Raw genomic sequence first — 25,715 nt, 5'->3', positions numbered from 1 at the left:
GGAAAGATGAGAGAAAATTGGTTACGGTGGTTTGGACATGTGCAAAGAAGGCCTACTGACACTCCGGTTAAAAGATGCGACTATGGGACAGAGGTCCAGGGCTGAAGGGTTAGAGGAAGACCTAGGAAAACTTGGGAAGAGACTCTAAGAACTAAGAAAAGACTTAGAGTACTTGGATCTAACGGAGGACATGACATAGAACCGAGCGTAATGATATTCTAGGATTCATATAGTTGGCCCCATTTAGCAGGAAAATGTTTTGTTGTTGTTAATTGAGATGGCCTTCCTCAGTATGTTTAAAATTGCCAAATTAAATTTAAAAAAAAAAAAAATGAATTACTCCAATTAAATAAAATAAAAAATATAAAAAAATAAACTGTCACATCCAAGACCGGGGTTTATCACATCCCGGGCCCGCCCCACTACTATAGCACGATATTGTCCGCTTTGGGCCCCGACCACAACATCACGGTTTTGTTTCTAGGAACTCACACGAGAACTTCCCAGTGGGTCACCCATCATGGGAGTGCTCTTGCGCGCTACTTGCTTAACTTCGAAGTTCTCATGGAACCCGAAGCCAGCGAGCTTCCAAAAGGCCTCATGCTAGGTAGGGATGAGAATATACATATAAGGCTTATATGATCCATTTCCTTAGGTGATGTGGGATGTCACAATCCACCCCCTTAGGGACCCGACGTTCTCGTTGACACTCCACGGCCAGGGTTAGGCTCTGATACCAAATTGTCACATCCTAGCCCAGGGTCCACCACATCCCGGGCCCGCTCCACCATCGTAGCACGATATTGTCCACTTTGAGCCCCGACCACGCCATCACGGTTTTGTTTCTAGGAACTCACACGAGAACTTCCCAGTGAGTGAGCAAATGTATGAGAAATGACAGAATGTGTAGCACCACAATCAATTAAAACTCTAGCAAAGTGACTAAGAATGTTTAATGTACTCATGATCAAGTCCGGATGATTCTGAGCATCCTACAGAGATATATTGTTAACACGTCCCTAGGCTTGTTGTCGTCCCTCAAAACTTCTACTAGCTTGATTATTTCGCTTCTGCACACCATGACCTTGACTTGGCTGACCAGGTTGCCTCAAAGATCCTGCACTACTGAAAGCAATCTCTCATTGGTAGGGTTGTCCTCCCTGATACCACTGAGATCCACCAGCTGGAATGGGATGATATAGTGTATAACCTCCAAAATACTAAGGATACCTACTATGATAATAAAGATCCTGGGAATACTGATACTGCCCTGAAGCATAAGGAATAGCGTCACCCTGATAATGGTAAGCACCACAACGACCCATCTGACCATAACTACCAGACCCTGGAACTTGTTGGATTAGCGCTGGTGGTGGCAAGAAAGGCTGCTGGGGCCTCTGCTGATTTTGAGAACAATTTATAGCTCTATGTCCCATCTGCCCATAAATAAAACATCCATTGATGCCCTGCCTACACTCTCCAAAATGCCTATTGTTACATCTGCGGTACAACGGAGCCTTTCTTCTACTAACATCCCCCTGTTTCTGGAATCTAGGACCCCCAGAAAATCTACCATCTCTTCCCTAACCAGTGGCACTAAAACCCCCGCTGGAAGAACTAGAATTAGCTCCACTTCGCTTAAAGCTCTAAGTCTTGCGAAGTCCTTGAGATGATTGACCTTTACCTTTATCATCATTTTTCTGATTTCCGTCATTTTTCTTCTTCCTCACTCTCACTAGGCATATTCTCTGAATCCTCAATCCTCAACAAAATCTCATAGAACTTCTAGTAAGAAGCACAAGGAGTAGTAGTCGCCATAGAACGCCACTTCTTCTTAGTACCCAATCTGAAACGACAGAGCATCTCAACTGGATTAGCAGCAACATTTGGATGATAACGAGACAAGTCAGTGAATCTCCTATAATACTCATCTTCCCTTGTCTCAATTGAGTAAATTATTGCTTCTTGCGATCAATATACTCAGAGGGAATAAACCTTTTCTGAAACAACCGTTTAAACACAAGCCACTGCTCTGCCCCTCTATGTCCTTCATGACCCTCAAACTTATCCAACTTTATGTTATACATAATCTCCAAGAGAGTTCTGAGGAAGACGAAGCTAGGACTAAATAGCATGAGCTATACTTTCCCCTAACTGAGCTATATCAGAGAAACTAGGCTCAGTTGAACGACGTGGCTTTCTATGAGGCAGCATAGTTCTGACAAAAGACACCAAAATAATTAGAATATTCACCAAATATGTAGGATTGCCAAACTTAGGCTCTGATACCAAACTGACATAAGTACTTCGCAAGACTCATAGCTTTAAGCGAAGTAGAGCTAGTTCCATTTCTTTCAGTGGGGGGTTTTAGTGCCACTGGTCAGGGAAGAGGTGATAGATTTTCTAGGAGTTCTAGATTCCAGAGACATGGGGTTACTAGTAGAGGATGGGCTCAGTTGTGCCGCAGATGTAACAATAGGCATTTTGGAGAGTGTAGGCAGGGGCAGTAATGGATGTTTTACTTGTGGGTAAATGGGACATAGAGCTATAAATTATCCTCAGAATCAATGGAGGCCCCAGCAGCCTTCCTTGCCACCACCAACGCTGATCCAGCAAGTTACAGGGTCTGGTAGTTATGGTCAGATGGGTCGTGGTGGTGCTTACCATTATTAGGATGACGCCGTTCCTTATGCTTTAAGGCAGTATCAGTATTCCCCGAATCTTTATTATCAGAGTGGATATCTTCAGTATTCTAGAGGTTATACGTCGTATCCTTCTATACCAGCTGGTGGATCTCAATGGTATCAGGGAGGATAGCCCTAGCAAAGAGAGATTGCTTCCAGTAGTGTAAGATCTTCGAGGCAACCTAGTCAGCCAAGTCAAGGCCGTTGTGTGCAGGGGTGAAATAATCAAGCTAGTAAAGGTCGTGGGGGACGACAACAAACCAGAGACGTGTTAACAATATATCTCTACAGGATGCTCAGAATCATCCGGACTTGATCATGAGTACGTTAAACATTCTTGGTCATTTTGCTAGAGTTTTAATTGATTGTGGTGCTACGCATTCTGTCATTTCTCATACATTTGCTCCCTACTGGGAAGTTCTCGTGTGAGTTCCCAGAAACAAAACCGTGATGGTGTGGTTTGGGCCCAAAGCAGACAATATCGTGCTACGATGATGGAGCGGGCCCGAGATGTGGTGGACTCTGGGCCGGGATGTGACAATTTGGTATCAGAGCTTAACCCTGGCCGTGGAGTGCCGACGAAGACGTCGGGCCCCTAAGGGGGTGGATTGTGGCATCCCACATCGCCTAGAGGAGTGGATCCTGTAAGCCTTATATGTATATTCTTATCCCTATCTAGCACAAGGCTTTTTAGGAGCTCACTGGCTTCGGACTCCATAGGAACTCTGAAGTTAGGCGAGTAGCGCACGAGAGCACTCCCATAATGGGTGACCCATTGTGAAGTTCTCGTGTGAGTTCCCAGAAACAAAACCGTGATAGCGTGGTTGGGGCCCAAAAAGTGGACAATATCGTGCTACGGTGGTGAAGCAGGCCCGGGATACCAAAATAACACACCTCAACCGAAATCAAGACGTGCTGGCCGTCACGTGAAGGTGACGTAGCCATGTGTACAGTACGGAAGCAAAAATAATATAAGAAAAGCGAATAAATAAAAACAACACTAACTAGAGCACTAAATAAGATAAGGTGCAGCACAAAATATGTGTGAATTCGTAGCCAGAGCATAAATAGCCTAAGTGTAGTCCAGTAGGACAAATACTAATTATACAACACCCAAAGATGACCATACAATGGTGGTAATCTGTCAGAGTTGTCGTGGATTCCTCGAAGCCACCAAAAAGCACTCCTAACTAGAACCTAGAGGGGCGCAAAACAGAAAGTGTGAGTGGGTAAAAACAAAGCTTTTCAAAACCATTTCAATTACCAAAGATAGTAACCCCTCGCCGTAAAACCTATATAATTTCCCAGAAAATAGAATATATACATATATATATATATATATATATATATCTATACCATAACCATGCTCAGAATAACAAAATTCACAAATATGCCATGTTGAATATCTCAGCATTAAAAATGTAAGCCAGGTGATATAAATTAATGCAAATGATATGTCAGCCGGAGTCACCTAACGTGACCTGCAAGGCTGAATCTAGAACTCATCCATCTAGCTAGAGTCACCTAACGTGACCTTTACAGCTCAAATCCATATCTCATCAAATATACCTACATACGAGTCGGAACCACCTAAAGTGGTCTGTACAACAGGATTGGGTGTAAATAAATATGCTCAAGTACTACGATCACGTGAAGACTGTACGAATAATCGCGGGTCACCTACGAGTCAGAACCACCTATAGTGGTCTGTATGACATGACTGTGCACTTAACTTGGATCCAAGGTAAGCGTATGATGCGAGAGGTGAACATCACGTGAAGGACTGTGCCCTAACCACAAGCAAGAACACTGACACCAGGATGCAGGTTTATGAGCTCTCAACGCATCTCACATAATCATCAATTCACATAAACAATCTACAACTTACCTGGTACCTACCTGAGTGTCCACCGCGTCAAATCACAATATGCATATATCATACCCACTCACAGGTATGTGGAAGGGTCGTAGCCCCCAAGCCTCGATTGACTGCGCTCGTCTTGAGGATAGGTCTCACCTATATACGAAACAACTATATAAACGTTAATTTAAAACACATAAACGAACCTAGCTAATAACTTCTCATACATTCCTCAAATGGGGTGTTTGAATATACCAACGTGATCTACTCAACACCACAAATATCCCCAAATTTTTAGAAAAATTTTCCGACTACCCACGCCCCGCCACGAGTCGGCCAAGGCACGGCCAGACGCGCCCCCAAGCGCGGCTAATCCTAACCGAACAGTTAACGGCAGTTAGGAATATTCCTTTAAAACCTTAACAGAAGTTAACAGTGTTACCTGACGCCATTAGAATATTTTGTTAACTCTAACGGAATATGCGTCTCCTTCTCCGACGAGCCTCGTCGGTCGCCACCATCCGCCGCATTCAGCGTCGCCGTCTGAAACTCAAATTTTCGCCGGTTTCTGGAAAAACTTTAAAACTTCATATCTTTCTCATTTCTTAACCAAAATCCATGAAATTTGTACCAAAATGAAGCTTACAATGAGTAGAACAAAACCTTACCACTTTTAGGACTTAAATCCAACGGGATATTGCTGGAAAAACCCACAATAATTCGGGCACCACTGCAACTCTCCAAAACTAAGCTTCCCAACGTCTAAAACACTTCAACTTTCTTCCCCGAGCTTCGTGAAGATGTTCTAAAGCTTCTTAAGACCTCAAAACTCCTTGAAAATTTCACGAGCATGATCACATGAACAGTGCTCAAAATCTGGGATTTCTGGGTTCATGGGTTTTCGAAGGATTCGTGTTCTTAAAATAGTATGGATGTGTTCCTAAGCTAACAAGGAACACGAAGATGGCTTCCAAGACCTTGATCTGTGAATGCTTAAGTGGTTTGAGAAGTTGTCCGTATAATTGTACGGAAATGGAAAGGAATCCGAAAGGGAAAGACAGAGAGAGGGTCAACGGGTAAGGGTATGGGTGTGTGTGATTATGTGTGGTCCAGATGACAGCCAACCAAAACAAAAGAAAATAAAACCTAAGTCCTAAGTAGTTCCAAAAGTATAGGAAAGTTAGGAATTGGACCACAACCCAAACATATCACCCATGACACCAACAATCGTCCAAGGGTAAAATCATCATTCCACTCTAGCAAAGATAAATAGATTATGTTTCGGGACATGTTGTCACATAAACACTTTGCGCGACGAAATTTTGTCGCGTAAATTATATAAAAATAATTAAATTAAAAAAATAAATACTTTGCGCTACGAAATATTTCATCGCGTAAAGTAACCTTGCACGATGAATTATAAATTTTGTCGTGCAAAACTTTTATGTACGAGCCTTGCACGACCAACAGTGTGCGACAAATATTTCGTTGCCCAAAACCTTGTGCGACGAAGTTTGACTTTAGGCGACAAAAAATATTTCGTCATGCAAAATGTTATTTGTAGTAAAATCCTTCCTTACAAGCAAATTTACATAAACTAGAAGGCCATCAGCTATCCCATTGAATGAGACTTAAGAACATAAGTTATGGTGAAATTCTTCGACTTTTCTTAACTGCTCTGTTGCACTCTTTGTTTGAATAATTTATAGAAGTATTCATCAATTTACCCCCTGAACTTGTAAGGATTGGCCAATTTCCCCCCTCAACTCTCATAATTAGTCAATTTGCACCCTACTGTTAATTTTTTTAATTTTCCATCTATTATTTCGTTAAGTAGGTATCCGTATGACTGCCTTTAAAGGGCAAAAAGTCTTTTTCCTTACACCTTCGATCTTCTTCTTTTTCTTCGAATTTTCTCTTCTTTTTCCTTGTCTCCATGTTGAGCCCGTGACTGCTGCCAACGGCTCCCTCCTCCACTGTTTGCAACCCAGCCCATTTGATATGCTGCTTTTGCAGTTTGCAGCTGCCCACACCCCGTCGCCTCTTCCCTCAGCCTCGTCTACCTCTGGTAAGGTGTAGGGAAACCTACTTAATGGAAAATGACAGTAGGGTGCACATTGAAAAAATGACAATAGGGTGCAAATTGACTTTTTTTGCCCTTCAAAGGCAATTATACGGATACCTACTTAATGGAAGAATAGATAGAAAATTAAAAAAAATTAACAGTAGGGGTGCAAATTGACTAATTATGAGAGTTGAGGGGGAAATTGGCCAAAATTAAAGCTGAGGGGGAAATTGACTAATTATGAGAATTGAGGGAGGAAATTGGCCAAAATTAAAGTTAAGAGGAGAAATTGACCAATAGTCACAAGTTAAGGGGGGTAAATTGATGAATACCTCTAATTTATACGTTGTTATTCTAATAAATATTGGTTTTATGGATGAGAGGAGGGACCTTGTATATGCTTATAAGTGGTTGAGTTACTCCCCATATTACCAATTGATTTTATGGTGGAACCCCAACTTTCATCACTCAAATCCAGCTCAAAGCAACATAAAAAGGAGGCAGATTGTCTACCCTCCTGTTTGGATGCCCTTCCCATCATCTCGTATTTTGTGCAGTCACGATTAAGCCACGTTAACATTTTATATTGATTTTTTTTTTATAGAGATAATAAGACAAAAAGCAATAGGAATATAAAATGTTGATGTGACTTAACCATGACCGCACAAATAAAAGGGGATGGGAAGGGCACCCAAACAGGAGGGTAGACGATCTGCCTCCACATAAAAAAAGCACTCTTGACAGTCAAAAGTCCCTTGAAGTTGAAACGCCCGATCAATCTATCCTTTGGCTTACGAATGCACAAAGGCATGGAGCGAATGTGACCCACCAAGCCTACTTCTATTAGAAAAATGTATCATATTTGTTGATGGCTTGACAAACAAAACTCACATATTTGCTAACAAACTTTGAAATACAAGCGAGACACGTATAATTTGTAAAACTTAAATGAGCTATCTAAGAAGTCAAGGGCGTTTATCTGCTCATCCTCTACATTTTATTCTTTTACAGGAGTAAGAGGAAAAGTCAAACCACGAAACGTCCTACTGAAAACTAGATGTTGACTGTTGCGTTGGAAACGTCATTGTTCCTTCATATCAATCTCATCCTTCCGTACAAGCAAATTTACACAAACTACTAGCCCACCAGCCCATCCCATAAATGAGATTTAAGTACATAAGTTACGGTGAAATTCTTCGAGTTTTCTTAACTGCTCTGTTGCACTTTTTGTTTGGATAATTTATATGTTGTCATTCTAATAAAGTTCTTCCCTCACTCTCCTGACTGTGATGGAAAACCATGAAAGAAATAAATATTGTCATCCAATAAAAGATCTCAAGCTTTTGCACATTCATCTGACCAAAACAAAATGAAAACCATGAAGACATGAAAACCCTTATCTAGAAAAACACAAGTAAACCCTTAATATTTGCATTTGTTGATGTACAAAATCGGGTCGATCTTGGACCATTGTAAATCATACGCACAAGAATACAAAGCTATATCGTGGTTCATCCCAAGTTGAGGCTATGTCCACACTGGTGTCTATCCGGTTTCACTATGTAAATTGAGGACTACAATGTACATGGAGGTTATTGAGGCTCGGGTTTGCTCTCTTTACTATCCTCCCAAAGTAGGGGTGAAGGATCTCTTTTATAGAGCGAGAGTTTCCTTCACCTCTTACTTGCATCATGGGCTAAATAATGAGGTCCAAATATTGAGGTTTAGTATATGGTACAACAACAATGTCTTCGATATGGATGATGACATTATATTTGTACTGTATTTGATTATCTCTCCTCTTGACGATATCTCCACTAACTCACTTGTTTATCAAATATTGATTACATATCGTTAATATAAATATAAAGATGTTGATCTTGTCGAGTGTGTATGAGTAAGTTTTTGTGTTTATCTAAGGTTACTTGTTAATAGAAATGTAAGATTACTCGTAGTTTGTAGATTAGTTTTTTTAGTTGGTGTTTAAACTTTACTTGTATACCCTATGATATGGTACATTATCCCCCTGTCAATTAAAATCACATATTCATGCACAAATTCCTCCAATTAAGATTAGTTTTTATTTTTTTTTTTTTTTATTTTTTTTTTTTTTTAGATTAGGTGATTAGTGTTGTAAAGACATGCAATCAATGTCCCTTAACTATCTTTTTTAGGATAAACTCTCAACATGCCCTTCAAATGTACTTACTTTTCAAATCTAACATGTGGACCACATACAATAGATGACGTGAAGCATGTTTGAGTATTGAACTTTCACACATGGCCCAACATACTTTACTAGAAGGAAGTTGAAATTAAGTCATAAATCCAATTGGCCTTAAAGCAAAATAACACAATTTCTTATAAGCACATGTAAGGTCTCTTAATTCTCGAATTTGACATTCATTCTCAAGACAAACTGTCTTGTTGTGGGCTTAGATCCTAAACCATTTTGTTTATTGGGAAAAAGAAGATTTTATAGTTGACCCAACATAGGATTAACAAACTTTTACTATCTGAATATACTAATTAGAACTATTCATTCTCTTTATCATCATCTACAGATCATATATGCAAAAGAATCATTCAAATCTAACATGTGGACCACATACAATAGATGACGTGAAGCATGTTTGAGTATTGAACTTTCACACATGGCCCAACATACTTTACTAGAAGGAAGTTGAAATTAAGTCATAAATCCAATTGTCCTTAAAGCAAAGTAACACAATTTCTTATAAGCACATGTAAGGTCTCTTAATTCTCGAATTTGACATTCATTCTCAAGACAAACTGTCTTGTTGTGGGCTTAGATCCTAAACCATTTTGTTTATTGGGAAAAAGAAGATTTTATAGTTGACCCAACATAGGATTAACAAACTTTTACTATCTGAATATACTAATTAGAACTATTCATTCTCTTTATCATCATCTACAGATCATATATGCAAAAGAATCATTCAATTTGAGAGTTTTCGATGATGATAAAGAGAATGAACGGTTCCTATTATAGTGTTTAGAGAGTAAAAGTTCGTTAATCGCAGTGGCAGAGCCAAAACTTTATTGCAATAGGGGCAAAATTAAGAAATATTCAAATCTTGAGTACAAATAATTTCATCCACAAAATATTGTCAAATTATCATACTTGTGCATATATGTTTTTTATATTCACTTTTCCTATATACAATGTGAGGCTAATGGATTCTAAGTAGATATTGTTAGTGCGGTAGTAAATTTCCGCCGTCTTTAGTCTTAACGAAAAAGTACCTACAAAACAATCAACACCTTTGATCAAAGGCCAAAGCCTCATGCACCCACGAGGAGGAAGGGGGGGTTTGTGTGGTTTGGCCAATGGATCTCCAATGCCTAAGTTAGTTTCTCTAAAAAGAATGAGTTTTTAGGGCTTGCATGTGTAATAAAAGCTTACCAAATTTTTTTGGAGATGAAGGTATTCATAGGAGGGTGTGGCCAGCCTAGGTGTTAGGGTTTTGCACCTACACATTGCGGCATCCTATTAACCAAGGTATGTAATCTGTTGGGTGAATGACGAAAGAATAATCCCAAGATATTAATTAGGAGATAATATGTTGGGATAATGGTGGAAGTATCCCTAATTGATTGAAATACGTATTACTTACTTGATAGAGTTGATATTCAATTGAGAATGTATTAAACATATGATTTAGTAATTAATTCTATCTTTAATGTCTTTGACTCTTTCATGCCCCGAGCAGGGGAGCTTTGGGCAACCATAGTCCGCTGCTTGCACTTCTAGGATGCTAAGTTGCACGTGGGAATATAAGTGTGCCCTATTCATTTAATGAGAGCAATCTTGTATTTCTTAAGCAAAAGTCCACGTGTCACCTCCAAGATTTTTGAGATTATTTTTGGCTCCACAATTAGTACTTCACCTATCTAAGCAAATTATCTACCTCATATATTATTGGATAATACTAGCGTTCGCTCTTTCCCTTGTGAATAATTTATCTTGACCTAAAAATTTCATAATTGAAACCGTTCAACTTCTTATTCTTTCATTTTGAAGATCACCCCTACAAAAAATCATTTCAATTAGAGATCATTTAGTCATTCAAGTGTATTAAACAAATCGAGGTATAGGTACCAAGTAACATATTCATGACGAACCATCCATTTATTTCATTCGTTTGAATGATTAAATGATCTTTAATTTTAATGATTTTTTGTAGAAGTAAGCTTCAAATGAAGATTAATAAATTGAATGGTTATGTTCGTTGATTTTATTCGGTCAAGATACGTTAAATGAGGGATATACATGCATCCACATGGAGGTTGCATGTATTATCTTATATTATTTTGACCCTAAATACACATATTCCATATCTAATACATATCTTTGGTACGTACATTTTAACGGAAATAAAGAACATATCGTTAATTACCTGCAAAAGCACATAATTGGGGTCAAATACTAATATTTAGGGGAAGAAAATTGACCTTATGCATCCAACGGCTTGCGGCCCCCTCTCCGCTTCGCCACTAGTTATGGTAAGGGGAGGAACAAATAAGTCTTCCCATGAAGAGACACAAGCATTATCAATGGAGAAATGTACCATGAAAGCAATAACTATAAATAATCCATTTCTCAAATATTCACCCCCGCTGTTTGAAACATCAAAGTTTGCACCACATGGAGCGCACTCCCAACAAGATCCAATATTTCTGCTTCTTGGTGGAGCAACAAAGCGATCAACAAGTAAATGTCCATCATAAAAGGAAGACCAATTCCAAATGCTAAAATACTTAAACTATACAAATTCATATAAATTCCTTTACCGAGAAAAGTTCAATATAGGTTGTTCGTTGAACCATAATTCTTTGATGACCGACCACCAACTACTACTCGGGCAAATTTGACTTTTAATTCTGAAATTTAAGCCATCAGAGTCTCCTATGTATATGGTCTGGATAAATTAAAAATAATACTTGGATATATACTAAAAAACAAGTAAGATTTCTTACACAAAAAACTTTTTTGGCCACTTCGTGCTTATGACCAGAATCGGTTATATTATAAATTATTTTGTAAAGATTTATTTCTGAAAAAATTTAATTAAAATTGAGTATATTTAATCAGTTAACTGTAGTAAATAGATAAATGTTTCGTAATGTTGTAGTTAATTGACTAAACAAACCCTCCATTTGCTACATTTGATTGATTACGCAATCTTATTTTTAAGTAGTTTTTTTGTAAAAATAATTTTTATAGATGGATTTATTATATGACTGGTTCCCCATAAGCACCATGTTATATGAATCGGCCATGAAGATTCTTTTTGGAGGGATTCCTACTATTTTTTTTTAGTAGCCAAATATTATTAGCAAACTAGTAAAAAAAAACTTTGCGCGACGTAGGTACTTTCGTCGCGCAAAGTAAAAAATCGTTGCCTAAGGGTTTGCGCGACGCGAGACGCTAGGGTTTGCGCGACGTCCCACGACATGCGTCGCGCAAAGTAGGTTTGCGCGACCAACGGAGTGCATCGCGCAAATCCACTTTGCACGACCCACTTTGTGCGTCGCGCAAACTCACTTTGCGCGACGCACTGCGTTGGTCGCGCAAACTCACTTTGCACTACCCACTTTGTGCGTCACGCAAACCCACTTTGCGTGACGAACGGAGTGCGTCGCGCAAACCCACTTTGCGCGACCCACTTTGTGCGTCGTGCAAACCCACTTTGCGCGACCCACTTTGTGCGTCGCGCAAACCCACTTTGCACGACCGACGAGTGCGTCACGCAAACCCACTTTGCGCGACGTACGCATGAGTCACGCAAAGTGGGTTTGCGTGACACACTCGTTGGTCGTGCAAAGTGGTTTGCGCGACGCAAAGTGGGGAGTAGTTTTGGTCAAACTTTTTTTTTTTTTTAATTTTTAATAAATATTGTAATTAAATTCGAAAGAATAATTAATTAACCAGGCAAAAGTATTTAATTATAAAATTTATGAAAATGTACATACAAGATCCGAACAAAAAAGAAAAAACTAAAAGTGAACTAGGTTTAATACATCAAGCTACTAGGTATCAGCAGGGCGAGGTGGCTCTGAGGTCGAAGGTGGACCAAGATGAGGTGCTGGTAGTGAGATTTGAAGGCTGGACATCTGTATGGCTTGTACAAGGTCTCTCCACGCCCCGGCATATGACCTCATCTCCTCGCCCTGGGCCCTTAGCTGCTCCTTCATCTGCTCGCCTGGGCCTTTAGGGTTGTCACTTCCTCCTTCAATGCATCTACCTCTGCGTTTGATCTGGAAGAAGAGGCACCCGTTTCACGAATCTGTGCTTTCCCCATACACCAAACAACCTTGCCACGACGACGACCTAAGTTCTGATCCAGGACATCAGTCATGATCTGAAAACCTACATCCTCAGGTATTGTGACGTCCTCGATCGGGGTCTCCGGGGGAAGCTGCGATGTTGCTTCTTGGAGAACAGAAGTGCTCTTTTCCACCATAGTAGCCTATAATAATAAAGAAAAAACATATAATGTTTAATAACAAAATATAAATAATATTTGAATGATTCATACATATAAGAATAATAATAATTACATATACTTACATGAAACTGCTCAGTAATCTCCTGACCAGGTCGAACGTAAACGTCCTTGAACATGTCGATTGCTGGGAACTTAGAACCCTCCTGAAGAAAAAAAACAGTAAGAAAATTTTATTAATCAATAATAATAATAAATTGTATAAAATTTCAAAGTTAATATACTTTTACCTGACGTCGTGTCTGAAGCCTATACGAAAAGGGCTTCGAACCGGAATGGTGGAGAAGTGTCTTTGACTCACGAGCTTTTTGGCCAGCAACAGATTTCTTCTGTTAAACACACAATATACATGTTAGTGCAACTATTTGAAATAAATTAATAAAAAAAGCTTAAAAATAACTAAAACAATAATAAATTATTATTAAAATATTATGTACATACCACAAATTTTGGGTCCGTAAAATGTTTGCAGAGCCACTCCCAATCATCTGGCCGGTCCTTTAACTTGCTTGGAACATGTAGGCGAGCAATCTCTGGATCATCCCATCGCTTAAAAAACGTGTGAAAAGTGCTCTTCCAATTTTTGTACCGGTTTGCTAAGGTCTCCTCTAAGTAGTTCATGACCTCAAGGGATATGTCCTCAAGATCATAAATGACCTACGAATATGAAAAACAATAAAATAATAGTAAGAAATTTAATAATATTAAGATAATATATTTTGGTTTTTAATATTTGTAAACAAAATTAAAAAAATGATAAAGGCTAAAAATTAATATACTAACCGACAACTCGTGTCGCACCATTCTCTTCGTCTCCTCGGGAATTTCTGCCCAAGACTCCCACTGAAAAGGACAATTGTCTCGAATAACAACACCACAGCTACTAGCAATGAAGCTATGTTGCTGTGAGGTAGCTGCTCCACGATGTTGCGCGTCATACGCAATCTTGATCTTGGAGGCGGCCTGTCGTGCGCTCTGTGACTGCTTCAGCATTCGACTAGGCCCTCTGGTGTTTTTTTTAGCTGGCCAAAAATACTTAAATGGTGAAATCCCAAAGCTTAAATTTGTAAAAAAAATTCGACACAACCTTCCTTAATAGTATAGCATTTTCCAAAACCTTAAAATAATAAAATAACATTAATTCACAACCAGCAACAGATTTTCACAATCCAGCAAATTTTCACCATCATAAAAATAATAGTTTTAAAATGAAAAAAAAATACAGCGTAGTGAGAATTAGAAAAAAACTACCTGGATGAGAGGCCTCACACTCGACTCTGGATTCCGAAGAAGTGTGATCAGAAGGTTCCGGCTCACGGCGCCGCCGATGAGGCCGCCGTGCACTGAGCTGCTCAACTGACACTGATGACGTCGATGATACGGGCACCTGGGACGCCGTAGGAGTGGCCTCAGCAAAGGGTGTAGGCTCGCTAATTAATGGAGCACTCACGGCTGGAGCCGTAGATGCTGATAATGCAGGAGGTGCATTGGTCACACTCCGACGACGAGTGATCAACTGCGACATCTATACACTTATTCAACCATAAAAATATAACATTAGAAACTAATCCTACAACATTTTTCTTAAATGCAACAGATAATGTTGTGGGTTTCATGACAAGGTAAATGCAACAGAAAAACTCACATCAAGCTTTCAAGAAGGATTATAACCCTGGAGTATCAATATTTCTCTTACAGTTTTCAACCTTATCATATTTCTCAAATGCAATTGTGATCCTAGAAAAGGAAAATGCGATTGTAACTATACAACGTATTAACTGAGCACAATGTAGGAAACCAGGAAACGATGGGGTACATATTCAAATAACCTATAGATATATGAGAGTCCAATCTAACTTAAACATCAAAACTAACATTTCAAATTCATCACCATTTCCATCACAAGCATCAGCTTTCAAATCTGACCTTACGGAGAGTCAATGCGTCAATACATGCACCACCCACTTGGTCCATTAGAGAAAAATGATAGGCAAAAAGAAATGGGATGGCCCAAAATCATGAGAAACCTATTCATATCCATTTCAAAACTATTTTCCCATGACAGAAAGAGGACGACATAATTCTCAAATGCAAACTACTTAACAATAAACTCATTATGGTGTCAATGCTGTAAGTGGGTGTATATGCTGGTGGTGCATTTGCCAAGCATGTAAATGGACAACAATAATCCAACTCAATCAAAGCTGTTGAGGCATTTCAATATGACAAGAGTGTTGAGGCATTTCAATATGACAGAGTGTTGCACATCAGCATGTAAATAAAAAATACAACATCAATTCATGACATGAGTGTTGAACATCATCTATGTGAGAAATACATTCAATATAACAAAGTGTTGCCTTGACGATGCAAACCCCATGACACAAAGTTTTTCAAGATTTGAGGCATTGACAAATAAATAGTTTGACAACTCTGTATCTTTCACAGTTGTTCTTAAAGTCTTTAATTCAGGAGCAAATATGTTGAAATTCATTGCATCTCTTCCAAAAAATGGATGTATATCCAAATCTTCAAGAACAAGGGAGTTACAGAAAAGCTTTTCCAATGAGGTATCACCTAATACAAGATCTATAATAACATGAAGCAACTTGAGACTTGGGAAACAACAACGCAATGTCGCAGGAAACCCAAAAATTTCACTAAAAAGCCCAATTATATTTGGAAGCTTAGTCATTATATATTCGTAGCAAACCAAGCTCAAATTCATGAGTAGAGTGCAAAATGAGGAGTATGCAAATTCACATTCATACCATGCCAAAAGGAATGATTCATAATTCGGATATTCGAAAAAATTCACACTAAGCCCATGCAAAACCATGTGTATTGATCATGCCAAGCCAAATTGAAATAAGTTCATAATGTCTTAGTCAATGAACATTAGTAACTAGGGACCAAATACTAATTTTTCCTTTATTCAATTCAAAGATTACAAAAATAGAGTAGTGAAAAAAAGGAGTGGAAATTCTTTTAATTTTTTTGTTACAAGGGGAGCTTAGAGGGTAGGAAAAAAGTTAAACAAAGAAAAACATCAACCTTAACGGTTTACACCGCGACTCTAACAGGATTATCCAGAAGTAATTGATAATGAACAGAGTAGGTTCATAGAACACAATACACTCAACGTCCACATAAAACTGAGCTTCACCTAACCATCAACCATCATGTTTCTTTCAAGATATGACTCAATCCACATCAGCCAAACTGAGAAATCAAATGTTGACAGCCATATAACAAGCCAAAGATTGTAAAAGTTGCACCGCACCTTTGAAAAGGGACAATTGAAAGAGTTTTATTAATTATGTAAAAAGAAAAAGGAAAAACGGTTTTGGGACAGTTGAAATGACCCCTTTCCTTACAAACCAACCAAAAGGCCCACAACTCTAATTTCACACGGGAGGTTATGAGAGATATCCCAACCCCTTTCCTTGCAAACCAACCAAAATGCTTCAAACACAACCAATTTGCCTAGATTTATGGGTTGACAAAGTCTGACCTTGGGGTGCACACCTCATTTTAACTTGGTGGACGAACTTTAGCATTTGAAGCTCGCGCAGGAAATCAAGGAAGAAAATGGAGAAGGTAGCCAAAGATGGAGCGGGATTTGGTGCAAGCAAAGGGAAATTTGGGCAAAATGATAAACTTAGCCTTCACAAGGCTACTAACTCTCTACAGTACTATCCCAAAGAGGCATGATGGAAAAAGAGAAATATACAATAATTTAGCACAAACAAGTTAATAAAAATCCATGGAGGAATAATCCAACTTAATCAAAGTTGTTGAGGCATTTCGTCAAACAGGTTAGGGACAACAATTTAGCACAAACAAGTCCATGGAGGAATATACAATATACTCTATCTTCCAAGTGCTAAATTTCATAAACCCTAAATTAATTCCAAAATTTACCTGATTTGGGGGAGAACCGATGAACAGTGAGATCGAAAAAGAAATCAGCGATGTGGGAGGAAGTGAGGGATGAGAGGTGAGTCACTTGTCTGATGTGGGAGGAGGAGAGAAATCGGCTCACTTCTGTTCGAGGAACAGAACTAACAGCTCCTTGGAGAACAAAACTAACATCAGAAATGGAGGAGCTGCAATGTTGCTCCTTGGAGAACAGAAGTGAGTTAAAAAATTCTTGGAGGGTGAGGAGGGTCTGAGATTTGAGGGATGAGAAGTGAGCGTCCAAACTTGGACAAAGTGAAGGATGAAAGATGAGCATCCAAACTTAGAAGGGAAATAAAATTAGAAATTTGAAAAAAAAAAAAAGCGCCTTTTTTTTACTATTGCACCGCCAAAATTATCACAACTGGCGCGATGTAGGTATACAATTTGACGTCACGCAAAGTGGTTTTGCGCGACGATCACATTAAGGCGTCGCGCAAAGTTTTTTTTTTTTTTTTTAATTATTATAAAAATTACTGAAAATGTGACTTTCTTCCTTTGAAATTCAAATTTTTTTTTTACATAAACCCCACTATAATATATTTTTCTAACAAATGTGGTTTGATGTTATACGTATACAAGATGGAATTCATTGATAAATGTGGTTGAATGTGGAATTCATTGATAAATGTGGAATTCATTGATAAATGTGGAAATTTTTTTTTTTTTACATTATATCGCACTTTTGTGTTAATAACTCGTTCATTGATAAATGTGGTTGGATGTTATACGTATACAAGATGGAATTCATATCATGCATTGCAATTATGAGAGGCATGAGTCGTGTGAGTTACATGGGGTTGTATCGTGATGGATTGGAATGAAAATTGTGATAACGATGGTGCGTGAACGAATGTGTCATGGGTGGTAATTCATATAACAAGACATACTCGAGGCCAAGGCACGGTACGGGACGTGCGAGGCTTGTGTGTTTTGGTGTGTAGATTAACAAGAACGGATGCGGGAATGATGGAACATTCATGCATAGAGAACCGAGAATGATGGAACATTCATGCATAGAGAAACAAAAAAAGAGAAATTTGCCGCACCCATCATATTCCGTCTTAATTTTCTGTTTAAAAGTTGTAAAGGTACCCTAAACTCCCGCACTCCCGCACTGGTAACACGAATATTGAGCAAGGTCAATAACATCATCACTTAAAATTTTGATGATTTTTCTACTAGTGCTACAGTTTACCCTCCGTACAAAATTAGCAAGGTCAATAAGTAAAATCTTGAGTATAACCAAAAGTATATTCTCTCTATCAGATATGCCCTTGCTACACGGTAGAGAGTCAATGACTGGGTCAACGAAATTTCCTGCCTATTTGCGGCTTAGTTACAGTAAGATCTGTGTATAATGTTTGGCCGCAATATATCTTCATGTCACACTGCATATCTCTCTCTCATTCAAGTAAGAATAAAAGTTCTACAAATCAATGACATGAAAAGTTATGGATTTTTAAACAAGGTATATCAAACTATACACCCAAAGCAAATCATTTACACGGTTGCAATTCGTAGTTCCTAATCGTTCTTCAATCCATCGGAAGCACGAAATTAGTATTCAAACGAGCAACTTTCTTTCTTCAATCCCACACTTTTGCTCCTTAGAATTTATCCTTACCAATGAGCCACAACCAGTCAAGGCAAACCCCTGCAAATATGCCTCCCAAAAGAAACAGAACAAGTATATTTCCCAAGGCATTTTGCTCAGGTCCCTGCAAATCAAACAACCAGAAATTAATATTTGCTTTAATATTTGCACAATCTATATTCTGCTTTAATATTTGCACAATATTCAAATCCACATTTATTGATGCTTATGACAAAAAATTTGCTGAAACATCAATTGTGAGATCAGATGAAATATTCAAGAGGAATTGGCACTTGGATATTTGTTATTGTGTGGCCAACCATATCTTAGTCTTCTAATCTGAGGTCTCTATTGGCTTCATTAACTTAAGGCTTCTGTTTTATTTGCACTTATATTTTAGTTTGGCTACTCTTTTTTGTTAGGACCATGAATAACTAGCAAGCTTGGACAAGCCTGGCTGTAAGTGCCTGCTCAAATATACGTGGCACTTCAACTGTTAAGAGATGATCCCTCCATGTGGTCTGATGCCTAAAACCCATACTTCTCTATGATGCTTTAAGGCTCCACTGAATTATTTTCGTCATGCATCTATTGAAGCTTTTACTATTTGGTTTCCCAACTAAACCACTAATCTAAAGCCATAGCCTAAATGCTTTCACCAGAACAGGCACTTGAAACATTTTGATTTCTGTTAGTATAGAACAAGTTGGAGTGGAGATCGCCTCTCCTTGTATAACAAAAATAAAATATGACAATGGGTTATTCAAGGAATACCTGCTAAGATCCCACACCATGAGTCTCCGACCAAGACAACAAGAAGCTAAGATAGTTTCATTCTTTGGATTCCAACCAACTTGGAAAACCTCCTCCCTGAAACACCACGGAAAAAACATTTGATATCAGATCTATAGATGGATTGCAGCTAAGATAATTTAGAACATCCAAACTTATGACATCCAGGGGAGGATCCTTACTTATGACAATCAAAGGTGTGGAGTGCAGTATTGATTTTGCGTAGATCGAACAACTTAACAGTTTTATCAGTAGATCTAGTTGCAACAACCCATTCATTGAAGGGATTGAAAGCCAAACAGTTAACCTGAAAAAAATATCACATAAACAAACTACTCCATAATTGTCCCAACTTTCTAACGATAAATATTCATGTAAAGAACTAACCCATTACAATATCAGATAAAGAAAACTATAAACCTCACAAATTTGCAAAAGTGTAACGGATATATTGTTCTACACAAAGTTTGGAGCTCGAGAGTGTAGAAGAAAATCACAGGAGAGACCTTTGCCCACAAAGATGATTCACATCTAAATACAGCATAACTATCTGCAAGGAACAAAACAACCATTTTAAAATTTCATGAACATTTACACCGAAAGTTGTATACATCATCAATCAGTGAAAATGAGCTGAATCCATGTCTATGAATGACAAAATTTTGAACCTTGTCAGCAAGAGCTCTAGTAAGCGCCTTCTGTCCAATTTCATCCGGCACATTTACCCCAGCCCAACCAATCCACCTTGCCTCAAACTCCTTTACACCTTTGGAAAAAATCATCCAGTACAAATTAGGTTCATAATCTTAAAATGAAAAGGATATCAACACAAAGGAACAGACAGGAACAGACACAAAGGATATCATCCACTAAAAATCTTGTCCCCTATATTAAAATGATACACACAGGAACAGACACTTCGAAAAAGGATTATCAGTATTTAAAGAAGAGTTAAAACACCACATACCCAAAAGTGCACTGACCAGACCCCCTGCACTCATCTCCAGAGACCATGAATCTTCACCTCTTCTAATTGCAGAGACAGGTAACCTGTTCGCCACAACCAACAGTCGTTGTCTGCTAGGCCTCCGGTCTTGGTTTTCGTATCCCTCATTAAGCGCCCTTGCAGCTGCAGCCCCTTCCAAGAAGCGTTCAACATAGGCAGCATTTGAGTTTTCATCTTCTCTTAACTGCAACTCAGGTTCAAATGTTTCATTCAAGTTCAAGGCCTTGTTATTTTTCCTTAGCTCCCTTTCTCTCAAGAGCCGTTCAACTCGAGTTGGTGGGATGTGGGCTGAATTACCGTTGTACTTGTTCCCAGGCATATGCTCTCTCTAGTAATGAACCCTGCCTTCTAACTTTACTAACACAAGCGATCCTTGAACAACTGTGTCCTACATTTCGTTTAAAGCAAACTAAGTCATCAAACATCACCAAGAACAAAAATCTTGTCAATTTTGGATGCCAAGAGCAAAATGAATAACACACTTGGTCAGAATAACATAAGAACATCTCTATAGCAGTTCATGATAATCTTGTCACAGAAACAAAAATGACAAGCAGGTCTACAGAAAAAAATTTAATAAAAATCATCCCAAGAACATGATCCGCAGTAAGAAAAATGGGGTCGACCGTTATCCCCTGGTTTTTTAAAGTAGCAATTTAAAAACTCACATTCATAAAATCAACAAGAAAAAGGTTAAAATCAGGGGACGAGCATTTAAAAACTCACAATCACTACAAAAATCAGAAAGCTCCTCGTTTGATAAGGTAACAAATCTTTATGTTCTTAAAATTAGAAAGCTCCTTCCCTAATGTGTTTGAACTAATATGGACGGTAATTACCTTGGAAGCGGAAGCAATGTGAGGTACCACAACAACATTTTTCAACTCGGCAAGCCCAGGCTTCATGTAAGGCTCATCCTAATGCAACTTCATTCACAAACCACTCAAATATCAGAGATAGCGTTCGAAAAAGGTTGAATACAACAAGGAATTAGGTGTGGTTTTTTACCTCGAAGACATCCAAGCCAACTCGAAACATGCGTGTATCTCTCACATTCATTTATACAAATATACAAGATGATAAGTGGTCTTATCCAGAATTAGGTGAAGGCTTATCTAGAATAAGAATTGGAAACCACACAATTAGAAACGGTTTAAGTAAAACAAAAAAAGAGGGGTAAGGAGAGCGAGAGCCATACCACATCTGCTTCTCGGAGCATCTCCTCCGTGTTTGATGCTGTTTTCCAAGCCATCCATCATATAAGTCGGCCCTCATAAACTCATCCGCTTCAACTATTCTTCTGGCGGCCGATACTGCTGTAGTTTCTACTGTTGATAAGTCAAGACAGTGTTTTTCTAAAGTATTGTGCTTGAAATGCTTCTCTCTAAATTTAATAGTACAAAAGACTTATATGTGAAAAAAGCCAAAAAATATAAAGAGAGTGAAAAACTTACAAGTGTGTTCCCAACAGCAACTCCATACTTGTTTCCTGTTATGACTTTAAACATGAATTTCAATGAATGGGAAAAAGGGTAGAAGGTGAGTTTCATACGATTACATCACCAATAATAATTCATCGCTATCCTTTACAAGTTTATATTAATCCTCATCCGAACTACAATAATAACTCTCGCTATCCTCACTACTATCATTTTTGGATTCCCATTCGTCTTCATCTTCGTTTGCCTCTTCCAGTGCATTGTATTGAGGCAGATCACCAAGGTCAATTGATATTTCGAATTCGGGAACTCCAGGTACGTCAAACGGTTCTTGGACAATATTAGTATCCCGGAGTGTTTCTTCACCAATTTCTATCGAAGATGATAACTGTTGGTCAGCAACGTTGTCGTCATTGTCATCATGATCTACTTCTGGAATATCATATAGCCCTCTTCGATCAATCTTCTGAACAACTTTCCAACCATTGCCGGCTTTAGGGTCGTCTAGATAGAATATTTGTTTCGCCATTGTTGCCAAAATGTATGGGTCTTCATCGTACCAATGTCTCGTAGTGTTTACTGATAGTAGACCATGGTCTCGCGTAACACTTGTTCGGTTATGTGGGTTTGTATCAAACCAAAGACACTTAAATAGTATCACTTGACACCTGTCTTTGTAAAGCAATTGTACTACACTAGTTAGTTTGCCATAAAAATCAATGTCTTCACTGTCGCCCGCACCCGGGACATGAACACCACTATTTTGAGTAGACAACTTGTCATCACGTGTTACCCCTAAGAACTTGATCCCGTTGACATGACAACCTGAGAACAATTCAACGTGAAGCGGTCATCTCACCAAGTTATATAATTCTTCATCGTAAGAGGGTGAATTCAAGGCCTTCAATTTGTTCATCTAATATAACATATACAAAAAGTTAACCTGTTAGTGTAACCAAATTTAAAGACGGGCATGAACAAGTTGGAAAATATGCTCAATTCAAACCACATACAACTTACATGTGTGTGAAACCATGAAGGAAACAAATCACGGTGCTTCTTGGCATATAAATGTGAAGGATGTTCCCGCTTCATCAATTGTTCATGCTCTTCAAGGTATGGCAAAGCATCATCACAATTGTTAAGTATGAACCAATGTGCTATCTCCATGTTCTTTTTGGTAAATGATTCACCTTTTACACGATCGCCGAATGGTCGTGCAATTTGGGCAAAAATAGACAGTTTCTCTTTTCTGACACCACCGTCATTATTGCGTTGAGGACGATTGAAAGTTGTCTCAACATCTTCAAGATACATTGCACAAAAAGTAAGTGACTCATATGCGACCCATGCCTCCACAAGTGATCCTTCGGGCTTTGCCCTGTTTCGAACACACTTTTTCAACTCACCAAGATATCTGCACAAATAAAAGGTATGCTACAAATAATTCAAAGTGTTCGTTGATCATGAATCTGTTATATATATAGACGCTTAATTAAGTACCTTTCTATTGGATACATCCATCGACAGTTCACTGGTCCGGCAAGCAATGCCTCATCTGGCAAGTGAATCATCACGTGAATCATACTTGTAAAGAAAGCTGGGGGAAATATCTGTTCGAACTTGCATAAAACGTTCACAATCTCGTCCTGCAATTGTTTAACATCCGACTTCCGCAAACACCTTGCAGTCAATTGCGAAAAAAATCTCGACAACAACACGATTGGTTTCACCACATCAAGAGGCAATAAGTGTCGAATACCAACCGGAAGAAGGCGTTGTAGTATCACATGACAGTCATGACTCTTCATGTTTGAAAATTTACACCCCCTCATGTTCACGCAACGCGAGATATTAGAAGCATACCCATCTGGAAACTTTATAGAAGAAATAAAGTTGAAAAACTCTTTTTTCCCATTCGGCTTAACTGTAAAAAAAGGATGGCCTTTCTTCAATGTACCACCAACTCTCTTCATCCACAAGGATGACCTAATGCCCATTCGTTCCAAATCGAGGCGAGCTTCGATCGTGTCCTTCGTTTTTCCTTCAATGTCTAGAATTGTCCCGACCAAAGTATCAAACACATTTTTCTCAATATGCATAACATCGAGGTTGTGTCTCATTTTTAACTTTGACCAGTACGGGAGCTCAAATAACATACTCTTGTGCGTCCAGTTCAGATGTGTAGTTGGTCTAGGCTTACTGATCCCTTTGCCGAAATGACCAAATTCCAAACAGTTTAATTGATCCAAAATCTCATCTTCGGACCATTCTCTTGGTCTTGGCTGAGTCTCTTTTGTGCCATGGAAAGCTTTATCGTTCTGACGCCACTCGTTGTCCCAAGGAAGCCATCTACGATGACCAAGATAACAAACTTTTCTTGCATGCCAAGAAGATGTTACGTTCTCCTTGCATATTGGACATGCCAAATAACCCTTAGTCATCCACCCAGAAACCATTGCATATGCGGGAAAATCGTTTACTGTCCACATCACTGCCGCTCGCATGGTAAACATTTGCCCAGTATACTTATCGTACGTACAAACACCGTTTTCCCATAAATCTTTTAGCTCATCAACCAACGGCCGCAAATAAACATCAATGGACTTTCCTGGATCTTCAGTAATTAATAGAGTCAACATCATGTATTCTTTTTTCATGCACTTCCAAGGCGGCAGATTATAAGGAAATACGACAACCGGCCAAGTGCTGTGGATTTGATTTAAAACCCCGAACGGATAAAATCCGTCAATGGCAAGTCCCAATCTGACGTTGCGCGGGTTAGCTGCAAAATCAGGGTACATCCGATCGAATGCTTTCCATGCCTCTCCATCTGCAGGATGCCTCATAACATCATCATTTACTCATCCTTCTTTATGCCATCTCATGTCGGTTGCGGTATGCATCGACATGTACAATCGCTGCAACCTAGGCTTCAATGGAAGATAACGCATTACTTTTTGTGGAATCTTGGTCTTTCTATTCTGTGATGTCATTTTAAACCTCGGCTCATTGCAGACAGGGCATTTATCCAATTGTTTGTTCTCTTTATAAAACAATATACAATTATTTACACATGCGTGAATTTTTTCATACCCTAATCCGAGACCCTTCAACACTTTTTGGGCACTTTTATGATCTTCAGGTAAACAATTCTCCTTTGGAAGCATCCTCTTGATAACTCCCAAAAAATAATCAAAACACTTGTTTGACAAACGAAACTTGATCTTGCCATGCATCAACTCCACAATTGCTGTGAGCACCGAAAAGTTCTCGCAACCCGGATATAATTCTTGCTTCGCATTTTTCAATAGTTTTTCATAGTTTTTGAATGCCTCACTATCCATGGTTGGACAACCGTCATCTCCCCCTTCCTGATTGGTGTTACTCGAGGCATATGGATAAACGTCATTTAGAATATTCATAACTTGTTCATTAGGATCCACATTAGATTCAACAGTCTCCACTCGTGTCACGTATGAAGACGAAGCTTGGTCTAATCGTTCTCCATGATGATACCAAGTAGTATACGTCTCCATCATCCCATTTCTTACTAAATGAAATCGAACATTCGAGAATGTCTCCCACATTGAGTTGTTACACCTCCTACACGGACATCGGATATGAGTTGAACCTATGTTATGACTAGTTGCGAATTCAATGAACTTTTCTATTCCATCCAAGTACTCAACATCACATCTATTATGATTATGTATCCACTGTCTGTCCATTTTGTCTGCAATCCCAATAAAATGACAAGAATTACAACAAATTTAACTAT

The 25,715-nt window shown here is 38.7% G+C and overlaps 3 protein-coding genes across 3 annotated transcripts; all 3 read right to left on the bottom strand.

The window, feature by feature from the left end:
* Positions 1-12,825: 12,825 nt before the first annotated feature.
* On the bottom strand, positions 12,826-15,085 carry LOC108866930. The gene is made up of 6 exons (XM_048591707.1): positions 14,392-15,085; positions 13,924-14,162; positions 13,582-13,797; positions 13,371-13,469; positions 13,206-13,286; positions 12,826-13,104 (listed from the first exon to the last, which is right to left on the bottom strand). The coding sequence occupies exons 1-6, from the start codon at positions 14,663-14,665 to the stop codon at positions 12,826-12,828; spliced, it is 1,188 nt and encodes a 395-aa protein (XP_048447664.1). The 5' UTR covers positions 14,666-15,085.
* Positions 15,086-19,982: 4,897 nt separating this feature from the next.
* LOC125480680 (alpha,alpha-trehalose-phosphate synthase [UDP-forming] 1-like) lies at positions 19,983-20,864 on the bottom strand. Its single transcript, XM_048591706.1, has 3 exons — positions 20,457-20,864; positions 20,158-20,255; positions 19,983-20,039 (listed from the first exon to the last, which is right to left on the bottom strand). Exons 1-3 carry the CDS (start codon positions 20,812-20,814, stop codon positions 19,983-19,985), a joined length of 513 nt encoding a protein of 170 aa, XP_048447663.1. The 5' UTR covers positions 20,815-20,864.
* Positions 20,865-22,784: 1,920 nt separating this feature from the next.
* On the bottom strand, positions 22,785-25,473 carry LOC125480679. The gene is made up of 4 exons (XM_048591705.1): positions 25,167-25,473; positions 23,438-24,767; positions 22,955-23,351; positions 22,785-22,850 (listed from the first exon to the last, which is right to left on the bottom strand). Exons 1-4 carry the CDS (start codon positions 25,471-25,473, stop codon positions 22,785-22,787), a joined length of 2,100 nt encoding a protein of 699 aa, XP_048447662.1.
* Between the last annotated feature and the right edge of the window lie 242 nt (positions 25,474-25,715).

The sequence above is a fragment of a genome, unplaced genomic scaffold (assembly GCF_019419815.1).
Source record: "Pyrus x bretschneideri cultivar Hongxiangsu unplaced genomic scaffold, Pyrus_bretschneideri_v1 Contig35, whole genome shotgun sequence".
Classification (NCBI taxonomy): domain Eukaryota; kingdom Viridiplantae; phylum Streptophyta; class Magnoliopsida; order Rosales; family Rosaceae; genus Pyrus; species Pyrus x bretschneideri.
The sequence above is the reverse complement of the archived record's forward strand: the minus strand, read 5'-3'. Positions and strand labels throughout refer to the sequence as shown.